Source organism: Coffea eugenioides, unplaced genomic scaffold (genome assembly GCF_003713205.1).
Source record: "Coffea eugenioides isolate CCC68of unplaced genomic scaffold, Ceug_1.0 ScVebR1_2767;HRSCAF=3856, whole genome shotgun sequence".
Taxonomy (NCBI): domain Eukaryota; kingdom Viridiplantae; phylum Streptophyta; class Magnoliopsida; order Gentianales; family Rubiaceae; genus Coffea; species Coffea eugenioides.
Window position 1 is genome coordinate 1 of NW_020863282.1, and position 23,136 is coordinate 23,136.

The 23,136-nt window shown below is 32.6% G+C and overlaps 1 protein-coding gene and 1 long non-coding RNA gene across 3 annotated transcripts; both read right to left on the bottom strand.

The window, feature by feature from the left end:
• Window positions 1-4,999: 4,999 nt before the first annotated feature.
• Window positions 5,000-17,928, bottom strand: LOC113757139. The gene is made up of 4 exons (XM_027300548.1): window positions 17,841-17,928; window positions 16,884-17,306; window positions 5,515-5,589; window positions 5,000-5,028 (listed from the first exon to the last, which is right to left on the bottom strand). Exons 1-4 carry the CDS (start codon window positions 17,926-17,928, stop codon window positions 5,000-5,002), a joined length of 615 nt encoding a protein of 204 aa, XP_027156349.1.
• LOC113757141 lies at window positions 6,513-7,867 on the bottom strand. Of its 2 annotated transcripts, XR_003466191.1 has the most exons (3): window positions 7,697-7,867; window positions 7,313-7,365; window positions 6,513-6,989 (listed from the first exon to the last, which is right to left on the bottom strand). It is a non-coding gene; the product is annotated as an uncharacterized LOC113757141 (long non-coding RNA). The 2 variants fall into 2 exon arrangements; XR_003466190.1 differs by lacking the exon at window positions 6,513-6,989 and having other exon boundaries at window positions 7,098-7,365.
• Window positions 17,929-23,136: the final 5,208 nt, after the last annotated feature.

The window sequence follows — 23,136 nt, forward strand, 5'->3', positions numbered from 1 at the left end:
AGCAGAAAAATAGAGAGACATACGGGAGAAGCTTGAAGTTGCAGAAATGTAGCTCTTTCATCTCCCTAGTGTTAGTTTAGCTTAGTATAGAGTAGTGTAGCTTTCCATTCTTGTTTATTATCTAGATTAGGATGAAGATGGAGGATGAAGAAGGCAAGGAAGAAAGCTCATGTGACAAGGGTTGTATTCCTTCCAAACTCTTTATCTTTTGTATTTGATTCCAAGTTTAGTTAATATACAAGTTCTGGATTTTGTGTTCATTATGTGTTTCTAAAATTTATACCTTGGGTTTGGTTGAACTTTCTATGATTGTTAGTGTTAATTGTTTGGTTATTTGACTGCTACGATTTGAGCAAGTTATTTAGCACTTTGGCTCTTTAAATCATGATTAATCTGGTACCATTAATTGTGATTATCTAAGGTGTTATTCCTGCAATGGAAATTGAGATTTAACACTAGTTCAAGAAGTGCGAAAGTAGAGGTGCATCTATGTGGTTTTTAGTGATTCATTTCATGTAATTTCATTGAAGAAATGAACTTGTAGCTAATTTCATAACCATGAGAATAGGTATGGATTAGTTATAAGTATAATTGATTCACTACGAAAGTATGATTCAAATGCATAAGGAAATTACACCATAACTAGCCTAGATGTAGTAATTAATGATCCAAATATAGCACTTGCATGAGTAGTTAGGGATACCACAACCCAAGGAGCTTTTATTTGCTATTTTCTTGCATAATTTCAGTAGGTTTTAATTTGTTATAATTCATTGATAGTCTAAATAATAGAGAAGCTTAAGTAGTACCGGTAATTGCAATCTTCCTTGTGGGATCGACCCTTAATACCCTATACTAGCTCACGATTCGTATACTTGCGATAAATCGCGTGTGGGGTATTTAGGAGTTTATAAATGTAAAACTTGATTAGGATGAGCTTAATTGTATATGTATACTCCGCGCACGTCAGTACCTATAAAAAATACACAATAAGCAACTCAAGGTACAAGAAAATATATGAGGAAAAGAAGAAAAAGAGAATCAAGGAAGCTGCATTTTTTTTTTTTTTTCAAAAAAAAAATGCTTTGAAAACGTGACTCATCAAAACGCGCGTGACTCATCAAAACGCGCCACCAAGCCGCGTTTTGTGAAGTCGCGTTTCTTCACATATCTTGCAGGATCGAAAACGCGGCTATGCTTAAAAACGCGACTTAATGTCGCGTTTCTAAAGGCACATTTTCAATTTTTGATCAGACTGGAAAACGCGACTTGGTAGAAAACGCGACTTTCTGTCGCGTTTTTAAGGCGCGTTTTCTTCATTATAGGCGCAGAATTGAAAACGCGATTCTATGAAAACGCGATTCACTGGCGCGTTTTTTTAGAAAAACACATTTTCTGCTGCGAAATTTAGCAGAAATTTAACTTATGAATAATTACAAATGATACCCCAAATTTTCAAAATGCATCATAGATAATTTGTTTGCTAAAATTCTCAATGCATGCACATGTAAAATGATCAAAATATGCATTTTAACCCCTTCTAACGAATCAAAAACAACAACTACACAAATCGAGGGGTTGAGTTCCTTGATCAAACTTCGCCTTTTTCACCTCATTTGGTCACTTTTGCTTTCATTTCCAATACCTATAAATGAAAAATAACGACATAACTCAAACACATACTTTAAACATAAAATCACACCAAAATAACATAAATAGCCAAAATATTGGGTTGCCTCCCAATAAGCGCTTTTATTTATAGTCGTTGGCTCGACTATTGAACCTCACTTTTCAAGGAGGCTTGGTTAAAGAATAATCCACCATTTTAGGTCGTGGTGGATCATTAAAAGGTGATTTTATAGTAAAAGTCACATGTTTTAATGATATGAGAAATAAAAGTGACTTACCTATCTCAAGTGTTTCATAGATATTACCTTGAATATGCACCACTTGAGAACTTACCAAATGAAATGCCATGAGAGTATCTTGGGCAGCAATACCCTTAGAACCTATACTTTCAATGCACTCCTCAGGAGGGGTGAAAAATGAGTCATTAAAACTCACCTCTTGAGGCTCAAAGTTAGTTCCAAAGATATTATCATGTGAAATGGACATTTGCTCATTGAAACACAATTGAGATTCATCATTTTCATCAAAATGCAACCCATTTTCACATACAACATTCCCACCATTCATGCTAGAATCATTTTGCAATTTACTAGAAGAAATAACCTCACACAATGCATTCAATTGCTCATTTATTCCACCAAAGTGAGAAGCTAATTCATCTATTCTTTTCTCAATCCTATCAAAACGGTCGAAAGTCATATTAGCTAATTTTTTTATAGCTAACTCCCAAGATGGCTTAGAATCATTAGCTACTTTTTCTATTGCCAACTCCCAAGATGGTTTTGATTCATATTGGACACATTCAGATTGGTAATCATAAAAATATGAAGAATTACTATAAGTAAATTGATTATCCCAACCATAAGCAGGAGAATTGCTCCAATTAGCACTATATTGATCAAAACAAGGATTGTAATGCTCTAATTCATAATAATAATCCACATTTTGTACTTGCATACATGTATTAGTAGCATGATAACCTCCACACAAGTCACAAATCACATGATAAGAATTAAAAGCATTAACATTCCTCCCTTGCTCAATTTCATACTTAATTGTGTCCATTTGAACTTGTAACATCATAACATCAAATTTAGCCTTTAAGCACCTTAAACCATCTTCAAAAGACATACATTCAGTAAATTCTTGGTTACCTCTGTTGAAGGAGCTTTGCAGTTGGTAACCATCCATTGCCAAACTTCCATTTCTCAAGCATTGTCCTCCAAATTGACCTACCCTTCTCATCACCTAAAATTGCTATTAAACAACCTCAAAAGCAAAATTAGTAAGAAAAATAGGTAATTAAACACATACACACATAAAACACAAAAATAACAGAAAATAACATCAAACTATAACTAATAAAATGTCTAAACTAATAAAGTTGCTCTTCACACCGATATTGCCAAATCTTCCCCGGCAACGGCGCCAAAAACTTGACGGGTATTTTACATACGTGCAAGCTAAAAAATACCGAATTACACCCGTTCACTGCAAGTATACAGATCAACTAGTAGTTTAGGGTATATATCGGGTCGATCCCACAAGGAAGAGTGAACAATTACCGGTATTACTAAATCTTCTCTATTATTTAGACTATCAATAAATTATAACAAATTTAACCTACTGAAATTATACAAAATGACAAATGAAAGTTCCTTAGGTTATGGTATCCCTAACTACTCATGCAAGTGCTATATTTGGATTATTGAATACTACATCTAGGCTAATTATGGTGTAATTTCCTTATGCATTTGAATCCTACTTTCGTAGTGAATCAATTATACTTATAACTAATCCATACCTATTCTCGTGGTTATGAAATTAGTTACAAGTTCATTTCTTCAGTGAAATTACATGAAATGAATCACTAAAAATCACATAGGTGCACCTCTACTTTCGTGAGTGTACTCCCTATGTTTAGCACTTCTTGAACTAATGTTAAATCTCAATTTTCATTGTAGAAATAACACCTTAGATAATCACAATTAATGGTACCAGATTAATTATGATTTAAAGAGCTAAAGTACTAAATAACTTGCTCAAATCATAGCAATCAAATAACCAAATAATAAATACTAACAATTATAGAAAGTTCAACCAAACCCTAGGCATAAACTTTAGAGACACATAAATAACATAAATTCCAGAACTTGCATATTAACTATATTTAAGAATCCAATGCAAAAGATAAAGAGTTGGAGAAGAGATAACCCATGTCACTTGAGTTTCAACTTCTCTTTCTTCATCTCCATTTTCATCCTAATCTAGCCATTATACAAGAATGGATGAACTACACTTACTACACTATCCTACACTAAGGAAATGGAAGAACTACATTTCTGCACTCTTCAAGCTTCTCCCGTATCTCCCGTATGATTTTCAATGTCCTCAGATCTCCCAAATGTCTCTGCATATAAGCTGATGAAAAGCTCCTCTCTAGTCCAAATTTGCTGCTCTAAGGATTCTCAAATCTAAAATTGTTAAGATAGTCAATAACAAATGTTTTTGACTTGAAAATAAGCCATCTTTATTGCCCTCTTGTCTTCTGAGGCATATGCACCGAATTCTCTTGCAGATTGTAGCTGGAAAGTAGTTTGAACATAAGAGAATTGACTGAGCAAATTGCAGAATTGCGGCCAGAAAACGCGCCTACACAAAACGCGGTTACAAGTCACGTTTTGTGTACTCGCGTATTCACTTTGTCCTTACTTCAACTGCGATTTTCTCTATCATAAAGGCTGAACTGGCTTTTGTACAAAACACCAAAGTTGTAGCCCTTTGAGTTAGCTTTCCAATGCTCTAACAATCATCCAGATCGGAGCTTTGTAGCCTGAGATATGACCAAAATACTAAAGACTGGTCAGAACTCTGTTTTCCACTTTGGACAGCTGACTTGAATTTCGGTATTTCAACTTTTGAACTATGAAAACGGCTGAATTGGACTTTGATGTCTTCATACCAAATGTAGATCTATCTCTTAGCTTTAAATTGGTACCAAGATCACCTTGATCCGATCTGTGTAGCTCCAAATATAGTCAAAATACGAAAATGTGTCTGAGTTGTCAAAGCTGACTTTTTCTTGATTCAAATTGCATTTTTCCTTTTACCCTTCATATTTTATTTTCACCACTTTAATCCATCTTCAATCACCCAAATATCTTCTCAATGCACTTCATTTGATGATTGAATCATTAAACCTACAAAATATGAAGTTTTTACAATAAAAATCAATAAAATGCAATGTTTAGCCATTTTAACATAAAATGTAGTTTTTTACCAAAACCGTAGTTATTTTAGTTATAAAACTAAATAATCAAACCAAAATTAACTAATAAAACACACTAAAAATACGTAAAATAAACTCTTATCAAAAATCACCATTTTTGACCAAGTTACCTGCATAGTTTCAGTGCAAATTAGGAGCTTTCTATGAATTATAAAATATACATTGCATTGGTTATCATTTACTATATATTTAGAAGAAACTACAAATTTATATTTTAAAGATAGTGTCTTCGTGAACGAATATCAACAGTCAATAATAAAAAGAACAAAAAGGCAGATGGGTTGTGATCAACTTACGACCATTGCCCAACAATTCAGACAATTATTTTGGGATAAATGTTAATGGCACTCCTTTCTCTGTGAACGTCACCTTTTTTTTTAACCTTTTTCCATGTAAATCAGATAAAAATTGCCATGTTTTTTTTTTTGAATTTACAACTGCCATTAGAAAAGTCAAGAGGAGTATCATTAACAGATAAGTGTGTGCCATTAATATTTTCCTTATACTAGCCAATATCGAGCTTTCTCATACCTGCTTAAAGATATGGGAGGCAGATAATATTGGAAAAAAAATTCCAAATTTGCAAGAGGACTTACCCTTAGAGTATCTGAGAGGAAGTATCTCCTTGATTGCAATTGCATCCAGAAGAGGTCCACAGGTAGGATCCTCTCACTACAACAAAAAAGGGATTTGGCGAGGAACAAAAGTCCACACCAAAAGTTCTGACTTCCTCGCCAATTAATTTCAGCGAGAAAAATGCTTCCTCGCCAAGTTTCTTGCTAGATGCTCGTCGCTAAAAGTTAATAGCGAGGATGCTGCTGCCTTTCTCTCTAATGGAACAGATCAATAGCCAGGGTTGACCTCCTCGCTAATAGCTCGAATACTATGGCGAGAAAAACTTTCCTCTCCATTAAAGTCAAAAACTCCCCACAAAAACCAGTAGTTCCTTGCAAATAGTCAAGGTGTTTTGCTAGGAAAATAGCACATCCTCACCAATAGTATAGAATTAGCAAGGAGTCTTTTGACAAATCTGCAATCCCCCGTGTACCAGTAAAATATTTTTGGCTAGGAAAGTTTCCTCTCTAATAAGCGAAAATTGATTCTTACCTAACTGTTCGGTGGGAAAACGTTCCTCTCCAATGTTGTTGTGAACAATTTTTAATCCCATTTTAGCATGCTAATCTTAATTCTCTGAGCAAATTACTGGGTTTTATTAGAAAATTTAGCTGTAAATAGATTCAATTTGGCTTCTCGTGTGTCTGTTGTACATTTTCCAGGTTCTTATAAGTATCAAATTGTTTGGCAAAAATTTTTTTTTTTAATGAATCATGACCAACGTAGCTGCTTATTAAACTTAAACTCATAAGTCCTAGTATTTGACAGCGGAATATCACTTGGTGCCAACAACCCCCTTTTGCTACTTCGATAAACATTCAATAAAAAACATACAAAAGCTTTGGTTAGCTAAAAATAACTGCTAGCAAAGTAATACATCAACATCCAGCTCTTTCAACATCTTGAGCCATACAATAGGAAGTGCTTGAAATCAATTGGCAATCCAAATTTTTTTTTTAACTCATTAACCATCCAAGAAATCACAACTTCAATAAGTCATTACAAAAGAAGATTTCATCAAGAGAACACCATCATGCCCCAGACAAAAAGGAGAAGCAGAAAAAAAATATAACAGAGAGAGAGTTAAACTAGTCATATGGACACATATTTGTCACCTCAGTATTTCCGATTCCTGAATTCAGTCCAATTATCTTGGAACTCTATCTGGCAATCCATCGAACATTTTTTGAATGACAAAATGCTGTTGCAACCTTCTGATGAAGACTTCAAAGGTTCTATAACTCTATACAGAGTCATCTTTTTCAAAGGATCACATGCTGCAAAATGTACTCTACGAGCTTTACTTGATCTTCCTCCCCTATAAATTTTCTGATTCCAATCTGCCTAAGATGTTCAACAAAGCGTATTGGAAAAACTATTTGGAAATGCAGATTCCAAGTCCTTGTATATACAAAAGTCCTCCTTACGCAACTTTACATATTGAGAAGATCAAAAACTGCGCAATACTTGAAATTAGTGAGAATATATCCAAAAGAAACAAAATATTAATACCTAAAATGGGAACTGCAGTACACAAAAAGCACCTAAACCCAAATGGCGCATGTTGAAATAGACCAAGCTTAGTTCAAATGCAGAAATTCCTAGTACAATGGAACTGCAACTTCAACTTCAGTAAATTGCAAGCCGGTATTATGATTCTATGAATCCTGAAATCACCCCTAAGTCCTCTTGCCTCCAACACTAAGTATGTACACAAAGGCTGACCTGTTCTATACACTTGTAGGTAAATTTAGATCAGACAGCATTCAATAGAACTACCTTGATTTGGCTCCATATCAGCACTACTGCTCTTTAAATCTAACTTGATTAAGCTGCACAAAAAGGGAAGATTAGATTAGATGGAGAAATTTTACTGATTGCATATAAAAATAAGGGCTAAAACCAACTAGGAAAAGCAGAGAAGTTAACCTCAACCGACCAGGAAACAAGATGCAAAAGTCAGAGGTTGTTAGCTTAAACGTCAACCAATCGAAAAATGCAATCTTTGATTTTAAATACATAACCCACATAAGTTATCTTCACAGAGTCCAGAAGCATGGTTGGAACTCAATTTTCCTAAAATTGTGAGGAAAATAATGCAATCTTAGAAATCTAACACAAATAATGGTAATAAAAACACACAAGAAGGGTATGAAGACTTACAAAATGGCACCAAAATATAGATCTAACAACATTTGAAGCAAATGGATGAAGCATTGAAGTTGTTCTGAGATTTTCTGATAGCAATAAAACCTAAGCTCCTTCACGTTTAGCAATTCTTAGGAGATGGACAGGAGGTGGGTCTTCTTTTTCAGTAATTCCTCAGAGGTCTCTTTCCCGTTTAGCAATTCCTGCATCTGTTCTTCTATTTCTGGAGTAAAAACCACCAATCTTGGCCCTTGAGAGAAGAACAAATGCGTGCTTCTCAATTGAGAGAGATAAGAGAGGACTAGCCTTCTATGTATATATAATAGTATTATCCCTCAGCCTCTAATGAGCCTTTGAATTTTGACAGAAGGACGTTGCGGGAAAAATAAAATTCTTGGAGGGAATAAAACGTGTGTCCTAAATTCTGATTTAAGTGTTGTAGTTAAAAGTTTCTAAGAATTGGAGTATATTATATAATATATAGAATGAATATTGAGTATTAGAAGTATATAATTTGAAAGAAATCATGTATGAGAAAATGAAACTAACGAAACATGTGCAATCATATTTATAATTTTTAAGTTCACAATTCATAGATATAGTAACAAATAATGTAATTCATGTGCAATCAATATAATTAGTTTGTTAATTAAGGTTATAATTGTCATATATAAAGTATTTGGGACAGTTTGAAAAATATATAGAAATTTGGGACTACTTATAATATATTCAAAATGTATTTTGATTAGACTAGACAACTTGTTTTTCTTGTTGTTAATCCAAATTCAATTATGGAACAACATACATGGAAAAGTTGACTTTATATGTGTATAAATCATTTTATTAATAAAATAGTTAAACACAATACATTTATTTAACTATGATTTAGTGATTGATTATTACATCATTATTTTATATAATATGATAAGTAAATATTACATATATAATAAAATGTTTCAAATATATTTTAATTGATAGAAAAATTGGTATACGTACAATAAGCAAATAATTAAAGAAAATTTTCAGAGTAGAATTTTGTGCTAAAAAAGTGTATTTTGGGTTCAAATTTATAATCCACCACTTATCCACTTAGAATCAGCAAAAATATTAATTCATTTCTAAAAACTCTAAACCATATTAATTTATTATAATAAAAACACAAAACACTAGCTCCATGTGATAACCTATAGCAAAGATCATCTATCCACTTTAGTAAAATATATGAGTCAAATTTAAAGATTCATCAAATTTTCTAGGTTTGAAATTGGGGTGAGTTATTTACATGGATTTAAAGCCCTCTGAATATAGTTTACAACGCAACAAACAACACTCAATTTCGAGTTTTCTACACAAAGATATGGTCAAAATACTAAAATTGCTACTTAATATTTTAAAAAATAGTAGTATCGTATTAGAATCGTAGGATCGTATGATCTAGATCATGATCTTATTGATCTTGTTAATTTAATGCTAATTTTTTATCCTACTTACGATTTGGATCGTTAGCCATAATTCGGATCGTAGGATCGTAGATCACGATCCTAACAACTATGGTTTTAGTTAAATGTTTTTAAGAATTGGAGTATATTATATAGTATATAGAATGAATATTGCGTATTAAAAGTATATAATTTGAAAGAAACCATGTATGAGAAAAATGAAACTAATGAAAATATTATCAATAAACAGCTTCAACGAATTAACTAAGTTTGATAAATTTGCATTTAATTTTTAGATAGAAGTTTGTTGTGTGATATGTAATTGCCATTTCTTGAAATTATTCTTCACTCTTATATCTTTGCTAAGCTTCAAAGAACTTAGCTATGCATAAAATAGAATGAAAGGGATGCTTTCAAGTGTGCTAGTCAGTAAATATTTATATTATATCTGTGCTAATACATGTCCATGTGTATAATTCAAAAGTTTTATGTATTTCATATATGAATATTTTTTTTCAAGTAACTGTATAAAACACTTATATATAAGTGCTAATAATTACATGATGTGATTTTAACTATTCTAAAGTTTTATATATGAGGCTAAAGAAAAAAATTCGTATGGATGTCGTATAATCTATGAAAATCATAGTAAATTACTTGTAATTCCAGTTCCTCAACTTTTAAATCTATTTGTATTGTGACTTTGAACTATATGTGTTATTTTGCTGAACTCATATTTGTATGACGAACTTTTGATTGTAGTTTATAAAAAGAATTTCGTGTAATAAGCGCTTCACAGTGCCTATCCATTTATTCTTGAATTTGTTACAAAAGTATGTAATTTTTTTGTTAAGAAAAAAGTCTTGTGTAATAGGCTTAATCTCTCCTCAATTACAAAATTGATTGAAATAATGTACTTTAGAAGTTTCATTGAGTATTACTAATTGTAAAATGCTCCATTTTTATTATTCCGATACCAGTACAACAATTGTGACTTTGAACTATATGTGTTATTTTGCTAAACTCATTTTTCTGTGATGAAATTTTAATTGCAGTTTATAAAAAGAATTTCGTGTAACAAGTGCTTCACAGTGCCTATCCATTTATTCTTGAAGTATTACAAAAGTATACAATTCATTTATTAAGAAAAAAGTCTTGTGTAATAGGCTTAATCTCTCCTCAATTACAAAATTGATTGAAATAAAGTACTTTAGAAGTTTCATTGAGTATTAATAATTGTAAACCACTCCAATTGTTCTAATACCAACATAATAAGTGTGACTTTGAACTATATTCCAATTTTGTCAAATACCAATGCATATATAGATTATTTAATTATTTAATATTATTTGTGATATTATTTCTCCTTGTTTAAGTGACAAGATTCAAAAGTTCTCCCTCCGACTTAATATTAGAGTCATTTTTTGGGAATCCAAGTTTATATGAAGACATGGTAATCATTATGTTTAGATGAGGTGACATTGATGAATTTTCATATATATATATCCTTTGAATTCAAAATATATTTTTGATAGATGTGTATTGAAATTAAAAAAAATGCTTTTTCAAATAACAAGATTGAAAAACATGTATGAAATAGTGACTCAAATTTTGGAACATCAATAAAGTGAAAATATTACAACAACTACGAACAAATGGAGTACATAACAACCATTTCATGAAACTTGAAGTTCTTCGATAGAGTTGTGAAAGTTAATGAGCCAAGTGTAACACTCTTCCCATACTTGCATTGTTTTGCTGGTCGATATAAAATTCAAAACCTACAAATGTGCTTGGTTTAAAGTATTTGGTCTATATGAATCTCCAAGTTTCAAAAATCATGGGCAATTCTATTATATATTCTTAGACTTTCCCACTTTCATTACATGGATTAATAAAAAAGATAAAATGCAAAAATTGAAACTTAAAAAAACTACAAGCATAAACTAGGATGGAAAAAGGGATGTGTGATATTTAATCATGATTCAGCACCCATGACCAAAAGTTGAAGTCATTACTTCCAAAACTATATGAACACCAGCCGTGCTTTTCCAAAATAACTAGTGTTTATAACAACCCTCTAAAACAAACTTTAGCTTCCAAAAGGTCTTGTCACCTACTGCATCCCAACCAAGCCACCTGAACATTTTAAACACTTTCACAATGCCTTCTAGACTGCAACCCATTTCCAAATTCTCAATGTTAACCTGCACTAGAAAAATCACATATTAACAAGTTAAATTCAATTCAAAGCAGAAAATTAACTGCAAGCATTTTTAGAATTGAATTACAAAACTTCTATCAAGAAGACAAATTGCCACATGGAGTAAGGAAAACACATACCATTACACCTTTTAAACAAAAATAAGCTTAGCTCTACCACATCCAAAACAAGCCAAACTACAAAAACAATTCAAGCTCAAATGGCCCCTTCCAGATTGCGCAGTCTATTTCCATCCAAAATCTCCAAAATGAACCTGCAAAACAAATATTTAATGTAAGAGATTCTCCAAACATAATGAAATTTTTACTAAAACCATTGTGCCTCAACTACATTTCTCAGTAATAAAACTTCTAATGTATTTGGCTACCCATATATTGCTTTCCAAAATCACATATAGCTTGCATCACATCCATTCATCATTTTGTCATAGTGTATTACCAGAAATAATAGAGGATAGCCTCTATGCATTCATATTATTTGAGATTCGTATTGATATCATCGCATAGAAGTATAAATTGGTGACATCATAAACTAAAATTGTTTGAAAGAATGATGATACAACTAGATATTTTAGCTACTAACCAGCATTCAAAATTTAGAATATCTTACCTTCTTAATTTATAAAATTAGCTATTGGCATTAGCTATAGTCCTGCTTTTCGCTTCTGCCATCAACCAATCTATTAACTCTTATAGGCACTGAAGTTGAGCTTGTTGTTCCTCAATTTTAGAATGTGCAGCCTCCAGTTGTGACTTTTGCTCAGCAATGATGCTCTCCATTTGTCTATTGTTGCTGCCATTGGTTCCCCTAATATACTACCTTCGAGATGGAGGTTTGACTCCATGAGGTTTCCCATAGATAAAACTGAAATTTTTTCGGCAAACTTTTTCAACTATCTTAACCTCAGACATTGGTGGCTCATTTTCAGAGATAGGTTGATTTTTCAAATTAATCATTTCTTGCTGCAAGATATAAAATTTTTGCCATAGTATAAGCTCTCAACTTAAAATATTTTTTCTTTAGCAAGACAGGAGGACCATCCATTTCTATTTCTGTATGCGATATCAAACAAATCAATAAGACCAGGTTTCTCATTTCTCTCTAGATTGGTCTAACAAAATAAGCAACATATGAACACATGAATATGTTTGAAAATTTTCATTTTGACTGGATTTAAGAACTTCTGACCCCAAAGTCACAGCAAATTGGTAATATAGGACACGAGTTTATTATTTCATGACGTTTTTGAGGAAAAGACTTAGATCCCAACTTGTGCACACACTCCAGATTTGCACGATTTAGTGCATTAGTTCTTGAACGAGTCTAATGTACAAGGTATAATCTTGTCAAGAGCTTACTTCTCAATGCATGAACCATTTTAACAAAAAGTAGTGCATAGATATTTACTTATCTCCCAATCCTTATTGTCAAAGATATTGTCACAGATCCAAACCCAATTATTCCTTCTCTCAAGAAAGTGGACAGGAGGATTGGGCCTTGCATTTGCATCTCCCCATACTTTTTGTAATGTTGGTGACATTTGCTCCTAAAATTTCCATATAGTCGTCCAAATTGATTCTTAACAGCATCTTGAACATGCGGCTTTGTCCAATCCAAATAAAATGTGTCCTGCAAAATTTACAAAAATAAGTTTAGAAAATTGTAAATGATATGAAATGAATTAAATGTATCATACCACTACACGTTCATAAAGATCTTCCTTGGCTGACTTGTCCATGGCTGTCCAATTCTGTACTCGTACTGGTGCATCATTTCTTCTTTCTAGCTCTTCCTCATGTTCACGTGCATAATTAAAAACTAATTTCTCAAACTGTTCAACTAAATTATTGGTGAAAAAAGATTTACTTACAGCATAAATGGTTGCAATTCATCACAGTTGTCAAGAACATACCAGTGGACCATATTATATTGATCCCTTGTCAAAGTGCCACACGTAGGCAATCCAATTGGAAAATTTTATGGGAAAATATGGATAACCTGTCATGAGCTGGATTTTCTCCATCATAATACCTATTTGGTTCATTGAATTTTGTCTCAATGCCATCAAGATATAAGGAGCAGAAAGTTAAACTTTCATTGACGGTGGCCTAAGTAACCAATCTTGTTTCTCAATGACTGGTAATCTATTTCATCATTGCAGCAGGGGCATGCCATTTTTCCCTTGGTCACCCAACCAGATAAGTGTCCATAAGCAGGAAAGTCGCTTATAGTCCACATAAGTGCTGCATGCAGAAAGGAAGCTTTGTTCAATCATAGAATCATATGTCCGAACACCTTTGAACAATTCCAATAGTTCATCAATTAAAGCTTGCAAAAACACATCAATATCCATTCTTGGTGACCGACGACCTAGCATGTGTAGTGACAAGAAGAAATAAGGCTCCCTTTTTGATATCCATGGTGGCATATTATAGTTTATGAGCACCACTAGCCATATACTATAGGAGTTACACAAGGGTTGAAACCATTACTTGACAATGCAAGACGAACATTTTGACCATCTTCAGCAAACCATGGAAATTTCTTGTCAAACTCTTTCCATGATTCACCATCTACTGGATGACTTAAGACCCTTATTTCTTCAACTCATTTTTCCTTGCATCATCTCATATAAGATGCTATTTTTCTTGATAGAAATAGTCTCTGCAGTCTTGGCTACAAAGGAAAGTAGCAAACAATCTTCTGAGGAACTTTTTTACCTTTGCCATCATTTATTTTCCATCTAGACTGCAAGCATTTTGGACAATGATTCAATCCTTCATATACCTTCCGAAAGAGAACACAGTCATACTTGCATGCATGAATCGGGTCACATCCTAACCCAATGTCCCCCAATAATTTTCTTGAATCATAGTAAGAGGATGAAAGCAAGTTATCATCAGGGTAGGAATCCTTTAATAGTTGAAGAAGCATGGTAAAAGATTTATTACTCCATCGATTGAGTACCTTTAAATGTAGCAATTTTACAACAAAAAGAAATATTGAAGACTTTTTGCAACTAGGATATAAGGCTCTCTTAGCATCTTTAAATATTCTATCAAAATTTTCCAATTCATCTTCTTTTGTAAAAGATACCTCCTCATTGCTCCCACCGTTTGATTCTTCTTCATTAAAGGTCTCCCAATAGATGTCTTCTAAAATTTCTTGCATTTCGGCATCATTTACTTCTGCATTGTTAGCATTAATTTCATGCTCATTATCACGACATGAATGAACATTGGAATTTTCATTAGGCAGAGTTTCCCCATGAAATTTCCAATATGTATAAGTACTATCCATCCCCTTATATAACAGATGATTCTCAACAACATGAACAGAGTAGTACTTCACATTTCTACATTTTCTGCATGGACATCTAATCTTTGGTTTATCACCTTTGTGCTGTTTTGCCATTTTCAAAAATTTCTTTAGTCCATTCCTATATTCATCACACCATCTATAAGCCAGGAACATCCAACTCTTATCCATTTTCCTCCTGTGATATATGAACTACATGCTACACCAAGGTGCAAGTTTAGATGGCAAGCCTTCCCAGAAGAATCGTGTTGGAAAAATAACACTGAAATTCAAAGACATGATAATTATAAAGAACTAGTTAAATAAAGCAAAATATGTCCATAACCCAACAAAAACATATGCATTCACAATATCACAAGTCAGACCCGAATACTGGCAGCTTTCTTCAAATGAAGCACATTTAATTTTAATTTGAATCAATAGAAATCAAATTTGAGCATTGTAATGCACTTACCATGAAGGATTGCTCAAGAAGATTAATAAAGTGTTAGTATTCAAACTCTTTATGCTTCCTGCATCCAATATTCCCCAGTCATTGAATAATATGTTGATTAACAATAATTGTAGTGAGCTTTGAGAGCATTAGAATGGGTTCCTTTATTACTTTTTAGGAAAAAAAAAATGAAACCAGTTATATATTTTTAAGTTTTGGGAACAAAGCCAACATAAATCTCTCGCCAAAAAAAGGCACTGGGTCTGATTTGTAAGGTGATAGTATTTGAACTCTTTATGCTTCCTACATCTTGATCCAACCAATCATTGAATATTATACTAATCAACAATATTAGTACTAAGCCTTGAGATTAATGTTGTTGTGTAAAGTGCTGATAGTCAAATCGTAATGCCTTCTGCATCTAAGTTCAGCCAACTTTAAGGACCACAAACATACACAGATTGACAAAAGATCCTATAATCAATAAGGTATGCACCAGAACAAATGCAATTTCAATCCAAATACTGGTTGGCAATGAATTACTGGGTGAATGTAATTAGCTAAAAAATCTACATATCGTCTCATTTTCATGATCCAATTAGTGCTATTCAATACTCATTTTAGTAGTGCACTATTCTAAATCTTGAAGATATCATTGGATGTTACTAGTAAAACAAAACTACTATTACTCAAAATGACTTCAATGAGGAATGGAATTTTTTATTTCTATGCTTTCAGTAGTTGAAGAATAATGGCCTTTACTTACGATAAGGCCAAAACTATAAATTGTCCAAAAGCACAATAGCTAATGGTACGAAAGTATTGTTATCTTCTATGATACAACAGACCATAATTTAACCACTTATTCAACAAAAGCATACCACGTTAAGGACACAACTCCTATACAAGTTAAGAAGGATTAGGGATATAAAATCATACAAGCAAAAAATGGTTACAAAGGTAATGGACATGCTTCTACCATAAAGAAGCAAAAAATAAGAATCCTGATAAACATGCCAAATGTATTAAAAGAAGTGAATAACTCAAATGTTATAAAGATGAACATGGAGGATGATAGGTAGCAAAGAAAACTCAATCAGATTCTTATGGCATTCACATGGTAGCAATCGATTATAAAATTCAAGAGGACCACATAGACACAATTAGTAACTGCAATAAAAATAACAAGTAAAGTTTTACGTATCTAGCCTTGATCTTAAAATAAAAGAAGAAGAAGAAGAAGACGACGAAGAGGAAGAAAAAGCGCACCTGATTACAAATTGTTGAGAGAGAGAATTCAGAGAAATTAAAAGGGAAAGAGAATGAAATCAACGAACTTGGTGGCATTTATCTTCCCGCATCTGCACTTTACTCTTCTATTTCTTCTATTTCTTTTCCTTTTTTTAAGGCCTCTTAACTCTTAAAACTACAACGTTTGGTTGTATTTTTATTTTGGCAAGAATAGAACCACTTCTTGCTATTGGTCAAATAGAGATCGGCGAGAACCTGCCTTCACTAAGTGCTGTACATCAGCGTGGAACTACATGAATTCTCACTAATACCAAAAAGCCTTGGCGCCACTATGACTAGAATTTGGAGGGAAGCTTCCCGCCTTCCTTTTTGGCGAGGATATTAAGCGAGGAAAGTCATAGTGCTAGCAAAAGTCAAGCTGTCTCCAACATTTGGTGAGGATATGCTCTGTTCCTCGTCATCCACACATTAACAGCGTCGAGTTGTCTGCTCCTCGTAAAAAATTTTGTAGCTAATTCCCTTTTTTGTTGTAGTGTCGAATTCCAGGATTATGAAATGTATCCTTGACAACATCAGAAGTTGCCTTAAAAGCCCATGCATAAGTATCACCACCATCGCTGCTAAACAGTGTTTGAATTGGGAGTTCAGTCGAAAAACCAGGGACAGAAACCCTTAGCTTCTCATCTTGGGCACAAGTCCTGGTGACTGCAAAGGTCAATGAATACATTGCTCCAGGTTTCACCTTAACATATTGAGATATGGAAGCCTCATTTCCAAGCCTCGCTGCATGAGCCCCACGAGGGATTGCAAAGTAAAAACCACCAGGTTGCGGTCCACTTGAAACATATTCAACTATGCCATGAATTTCCCATTTGGGCAAGGAGCATTTTCCTATGATCTGTCTTTTCTTAAGGTTTGATACCTTTGGCCCATCCTCAAAGTTACCATTTTCTAGTAGACCTGCAAAATGTAAAGAGGAATATGGTTAGAAAAACATACTACTGCTAGTTATGAGTAAATTTTTCTCCCTGTTCTTGTATCCTGCCATTGTTCGAATTTTTCAGAAAAAATAATAATAAAGAGGAAGAGTACATAGAAGGTCGGTTCATATCAATGATTAAAAAGAAGTCCAGAGCGAAAAACCTTTTCCAAGTATCGGAAAGACAAGTCAAACACCATAAGATTCAAAATCAAAAATTCAAACGGGTTCATGTTGCTCTTGATGTTGAACATGTTAGAGAAAATTAACGATGCGCATTTGATTTTTCTACAATTTACGTGGATCATGTTTGCATGTCAAGTGAAATTAGGAGGTAAGATTTGATATTCCCTTCGTCATGTACTGAGTGCTGACATAAAAATGATATGGTAAAGTGAATTTATTTGGCATAAACCCAAAAAAAAAAAAAAAATTGTACCAAGGTTATCTCGTACCTAAGAAAATTTCATTTAGCAATTTTATATGAAAAAAATTAAAGACTATTTAAAGCATACCATCAAGAAATGGCGCAACAGCCGCGAAAGAAAGGCTTTGGTAAATACACATTATGAATAAAATGCAGAGGGAGAGAATGGAAGCCATTTTTAGCAGTGAAACTGCCAATGTGAGGCAGGATAAAAGCAAATGAGAATGCACGCACTCTTCACTTCAAAAAGCATAACATTGGAGCATGTATGCTTATATGTAAAACTTAAGTTAGAACTTAGAAGGTCTAAGAATAGATAAGAGGGACATGTTATCACGCCATAAAATCAGGCTTGAGATGTGTCGGATTGTCTCAATTTCTCGTTCCCAAAACAAAAAACAAATATTAGGCCCATCTTGGACATTATCTAGCCGTTGAAATCAGTGATAAAGTCTGCAATTCCATTTCCAAAGGGGACTGAAGTCTTCATAGGTTAGCGTGATTTGTACTATGTACTTTGAATCCCTGGATATCCCACATGACGAAGCTTCATTTCCTTAATCCCACTTGATATGTCTCGAACAACTGACCCTATATATTCATTTATCTGTTCTTATTTCAGTTCTTGATACTCAAATACCTTCAAAGTACTTTCAAGGTCTTGCTTGGCACTTGAGATTGGATCTGGAGTTTCTTTATTCTAACGGCATCCTCTAATGAACTATATAAGCATGTGTAGATCATTTGCTTCACTTATCTATTGACGTGAATTTGAGTGAGACATTAATTGAATGTCAAATTAATAAACATGGGATGTCTCATGAGAATGGATGCATGGCAGTGTAAAGGAACCGACGTATTGATCCCAATGGATAACTAATCTCATTATTGATATGAAAGCATTTTACTGGTTATGGTTAGAAGTTTTTGGCAATGTTGAAGATCGGGTAAAAACATCATCCTTAAAATACCAACTCCAAGAATAGCGAGCACGTGGCCGTACCTGGGTACGGTGATGAGAATAAATTTCGGAAGCAGATCCCTCAATCAAATCTCCATTAGTAGATTTAATAGGTGCCTCCCCTAGTAGTTTTGTTAAAATCTTGATTAAAATACATATCAAGCTTAATTTTTTTTGGGTTATTATCACTTTATCCCTTTAAACTATATTACTACTATCAATTTTACCCCTAACATTATCTTTTAGTCATTTCACCCTATAAGTAATTCAATTCAACATGTTAAGAAATTTTAGACAAAAATATTCCGTTATTTTATAGCATTATCACATTATTATTATTATCACTTTATCCCTTAAAATTATAGTGATACAATCGTTTTAATTTCTAACATTATTTTTTAGGCATTTTATCTCATCGTTAATCTAACTAGAATGGTCAAAAATTTTTTAATATATTTACTCTTTTTTGTATATAATTAAAAATAAAAAAATTGAAATGGTAATTCTTCCTTTTTTTTAACTTTATGAGATCCAAAAACATAAAAATAAAATGGTTTTCTCATATTTTTTTTCACACTTATTAATATTTGGAAAAGAAAGAAGATAGGAAAGAATGAGACAGAAAATTGGATTTTGCAAAGAAAGAAAATAAAGAAGAGTCTAGCATTATCATATTACTTTAAGGTTGTCGGAATTAGGATTGGAATTTGGTCGTAAACAGAAAAGTGAAATAATTTTTATATAATAAAAGTATTTAATTCTTTCTTATTTGTATTTAAAAAAAAAGAATTGAGCTCTCTCTCTCTCTCTCTCTATCTCCCTCTCCCCTTCCCCTCCCTATCTTTCTATTTTTTTCAATATTAATAAAATTGCCAAGAAGAAAGAGATTAACACTTTGATTTTTTTTTCTTGATCTAAAAAGGAGAATAGTCACTCTAAATTTTTTATTATTTTTATTATACAGAGAGGATGGTACTTTCTTCTAAAATTCTTTAACTTACTAAGTTAATTTAATGGTGAGATAAATTGTCTAAAAAATAACTCTATGGGGTAAATTGATAATAAGGTTATAGTTTAAGGGGATAAAGTGATAATAATTTTAAGGGCTAAACATGTCTTTTAACTTTAATTAACATACTCCATTAAATTTGATTGTTAGTTTTGGAGGCAAAATGACTATAAAATTTGATCCTTTTTTTTTTGTTTTAAGCACTAAAACCCCCAGCCATTTGCACTTTTCTCACTAACTTTATTTTTTATTGTAGTTTCACCCTTGACTAGCAATCACCACTAACGGTTCAATAAAAAGATATTGACGGGTATTTTACATACGTGCAAGCTAAAAAATACCGAATTACACCCGTTCACTGCAAGTATACAGATCAACTAGTAGTTTAGGGTATATATCGGGTCGATCCCACAAGGAAGAGTGAACAATTACCGGTATTACTAAAGCTTCTCTATTATTTAGACTATCAATGAATTATAACAAATTAAAACCTACTGAAATTATACAAGAAAATAACAAATGAAAGCTCCTTAGGTTGTGGTATCCCTAACTACTCATGCAAGTGCTATATTTGGATCATTAATTACTACATCTAGGCTAGTTATGGTGTAATTTCCTAATGCACTTGAATCCTCTTTTCGTAGTGAATCAATTATACTTATAACTAATCCATACCTATTCTCATGGTTATGAAATTAGTTACAAGTTCATTTCTTCAATGAAATTACATGAAATGAATCACTAAAAACCACATAGATGCACCTCTACTTTCGTGAGTGTACTCCCTATGTTTAGCACTTCTTGAACTAGTGTTAAATCTCAATTTTCATTGCAGAAACAACACCTTAGATAATCACAATCAATGGTACCAGATTAATCATGATTTAAAGAGCCAAAGTGCTAAATAACTTGCTCAAATCGTAGCAATCAAATAACCAAACAATTAACACTAACAATCATAGAAAGTTCAACCAAACCCAAGGTATAAACTTTAGAAACACATAATGAACACAAAATCCAGAACTTGTATATTAACTAAATTTGGAATCAAATACAAAAGATAAAGAGTTTGGAAGGAATACAACCCTTGTCACATGAGCTTTCTTCCTTGCCTTCTTCATCCTCCATCTTCATCCTAATCTAGATAATAAACAAGAATGGAAAAGCTACACTACTCTATACTAAGCTAAACTAACACTAGGAAGATGAAAGAGCTACATTTCTGCAGCTTCAAGCTTTCTCCCGTAGCTCACTCTCTATTTTTCTGCTATGGACTCCAATCTCCTATAGTCTCCATTCTCTTTCTTGCAATGAATTTTGGCTCTTTTATGATGAAAGATGGTCAAGGAATGAAGCTTTACACTTTCTCCTTACAGCTGGTAATGTTTCTCACATGTCTAGCATCACATGTGAGTTGGTGGAGGTGAAATTGAGTTTTCCGCGTAAAAAGCAGCCTTCTCTGACCACAATCCGGCCAGGAATCCGGCCACAAATCCGGCCAAATTCCGGCCGGATTGCTACAGTGACCATTTGGTCACTTCTGGTTCAATTTCCAGCTCTGCTCCGATTTTGCATCAACTTCCACTGAACTTTTCTTGATGATAAAAGCTGATTTAGCTCTTTACCAAAACATGAAACTTGTAGCCCTTTGAGTTAGCTTTCCAATTCATCAAGAATCACCTCATTTGGATCTGTGTAGGCTGAGAAATGACCGAAATACCCTTACCTGCTCATTGCCCTGTTCCAGTTTCGACCAGTAGAAATTTGCTATTGTAATTCGGTATTTTGACCTAGAAAACCTTTAAACTGGATTTAGATGTCTTCACCAAAGTTGTAGATATATCTCTTATCTTCAAATGGGTTCAAGAATCATCTCAATCCGATCATTGTAGCTCAAGTTATAGCCGAAATACGAAAATGTGTCAAAACTGTCAAAATACACAAAATCCAAGTAAAAAGTGATAAAAACCTCATTTAATTGAACAAAAGCATTTTATACCAATTATAGCCAAAATAAATCATTTTCTTCCAATAATATACCCAAAGTGACTAAAAATAATATAAAATATCATACAATTATTACGTAAATTAGTCACTTATCAGATATTAATTACCTCAACCAATAAAAAAATTCACATGCCCATATAATCTATTGTGTAATTTAAATTAAATTCATTTCATGTACAAAAGAATCCTAAAATAATTACCACAACAGATTACCATGTTATTTTAACAACAAAATCTTTTTTTGTTGAAAATTTAAAAAATCCATGACATGTGTATGAGAGATATTTTACCACATTTATATCTCACATCTACTCATTGATGTTAATTCGAGGAGGAATATTTTTTATAATAGCAACATTTTGAATTTAATTAACAGGTTGAGATTTTTTAAAACATAAAAGTGAAATACTTGGGAAAGTAGTTATTGATTTTCCCAAAAGAAAAAAAAATTGTTTTAGTTTAACAATTGTTGTCATTGACACTTCATTTTCTTGACCAACTTTTATAAAGGTAAACTTAGTGTCGTTAACAATAATTGAAGTGTCATTAGCATTACTCTATCTGGATGTAAATATTTAAACTTTGTAATGAAATAAATAATAGGTACTCAATTGCTAGGATTCAAACTACAAATTCCTTCAGTGCATAAGTGGTATATGCTACAATATATTTCCATTTATAGAAAACTACTACTGATCTTCTTTAAAAAGAATCACATTTTCATTTTCATGTTGCAAGTGAAACCCCCTAACCTGTCATATGCATCTCATGTCAACCAATTATTAGATTAGTCATTATTTATACAAATCATGCCTAAACTCATAATGTGACATGTATGGCAATTGCACACCATTATACTCATGGTGTTGTCATTTTTTCTATTTGTTTTGTCAAGGTATAAAATTCTTTTGATTATATTGGTGAAAAAGCATAAAATCTGTGTAATGTAAGCAAGATTTACTAATTTTCTAGTAAAAATAACCACTATATTAGAAAGGCCACAAAATTTGATTTTATTGTGCTTTAAATCGAAGCATTTTTACCAACAATAATAATAGGAATAGTGAAGTTAGTGCAAATTTCAAAACAAGAAGCAATATACACTCGATTATGGTATGTAAATTGAAGATTATTATAAAATTATAGTTTTAGCCATTTACATACTATTTGTCCATAAAAAACTTAAAATTATTTTCATGAATATTATGGGTAAGCTTCACAAGTGTGATGTTAAGTTTCAACAATAAAGTGATAAGCATAGTTAGTAAAATATGGGATGGATATAATACGTGTATGGACCTATACGGGATGGATGCAATACAGACATGGACCCATATGATTAAAGTTTAACGTAAAAAACATAAGTTAGACAAAAAATATGTATAAATCTGGAGTTAATCTAATATA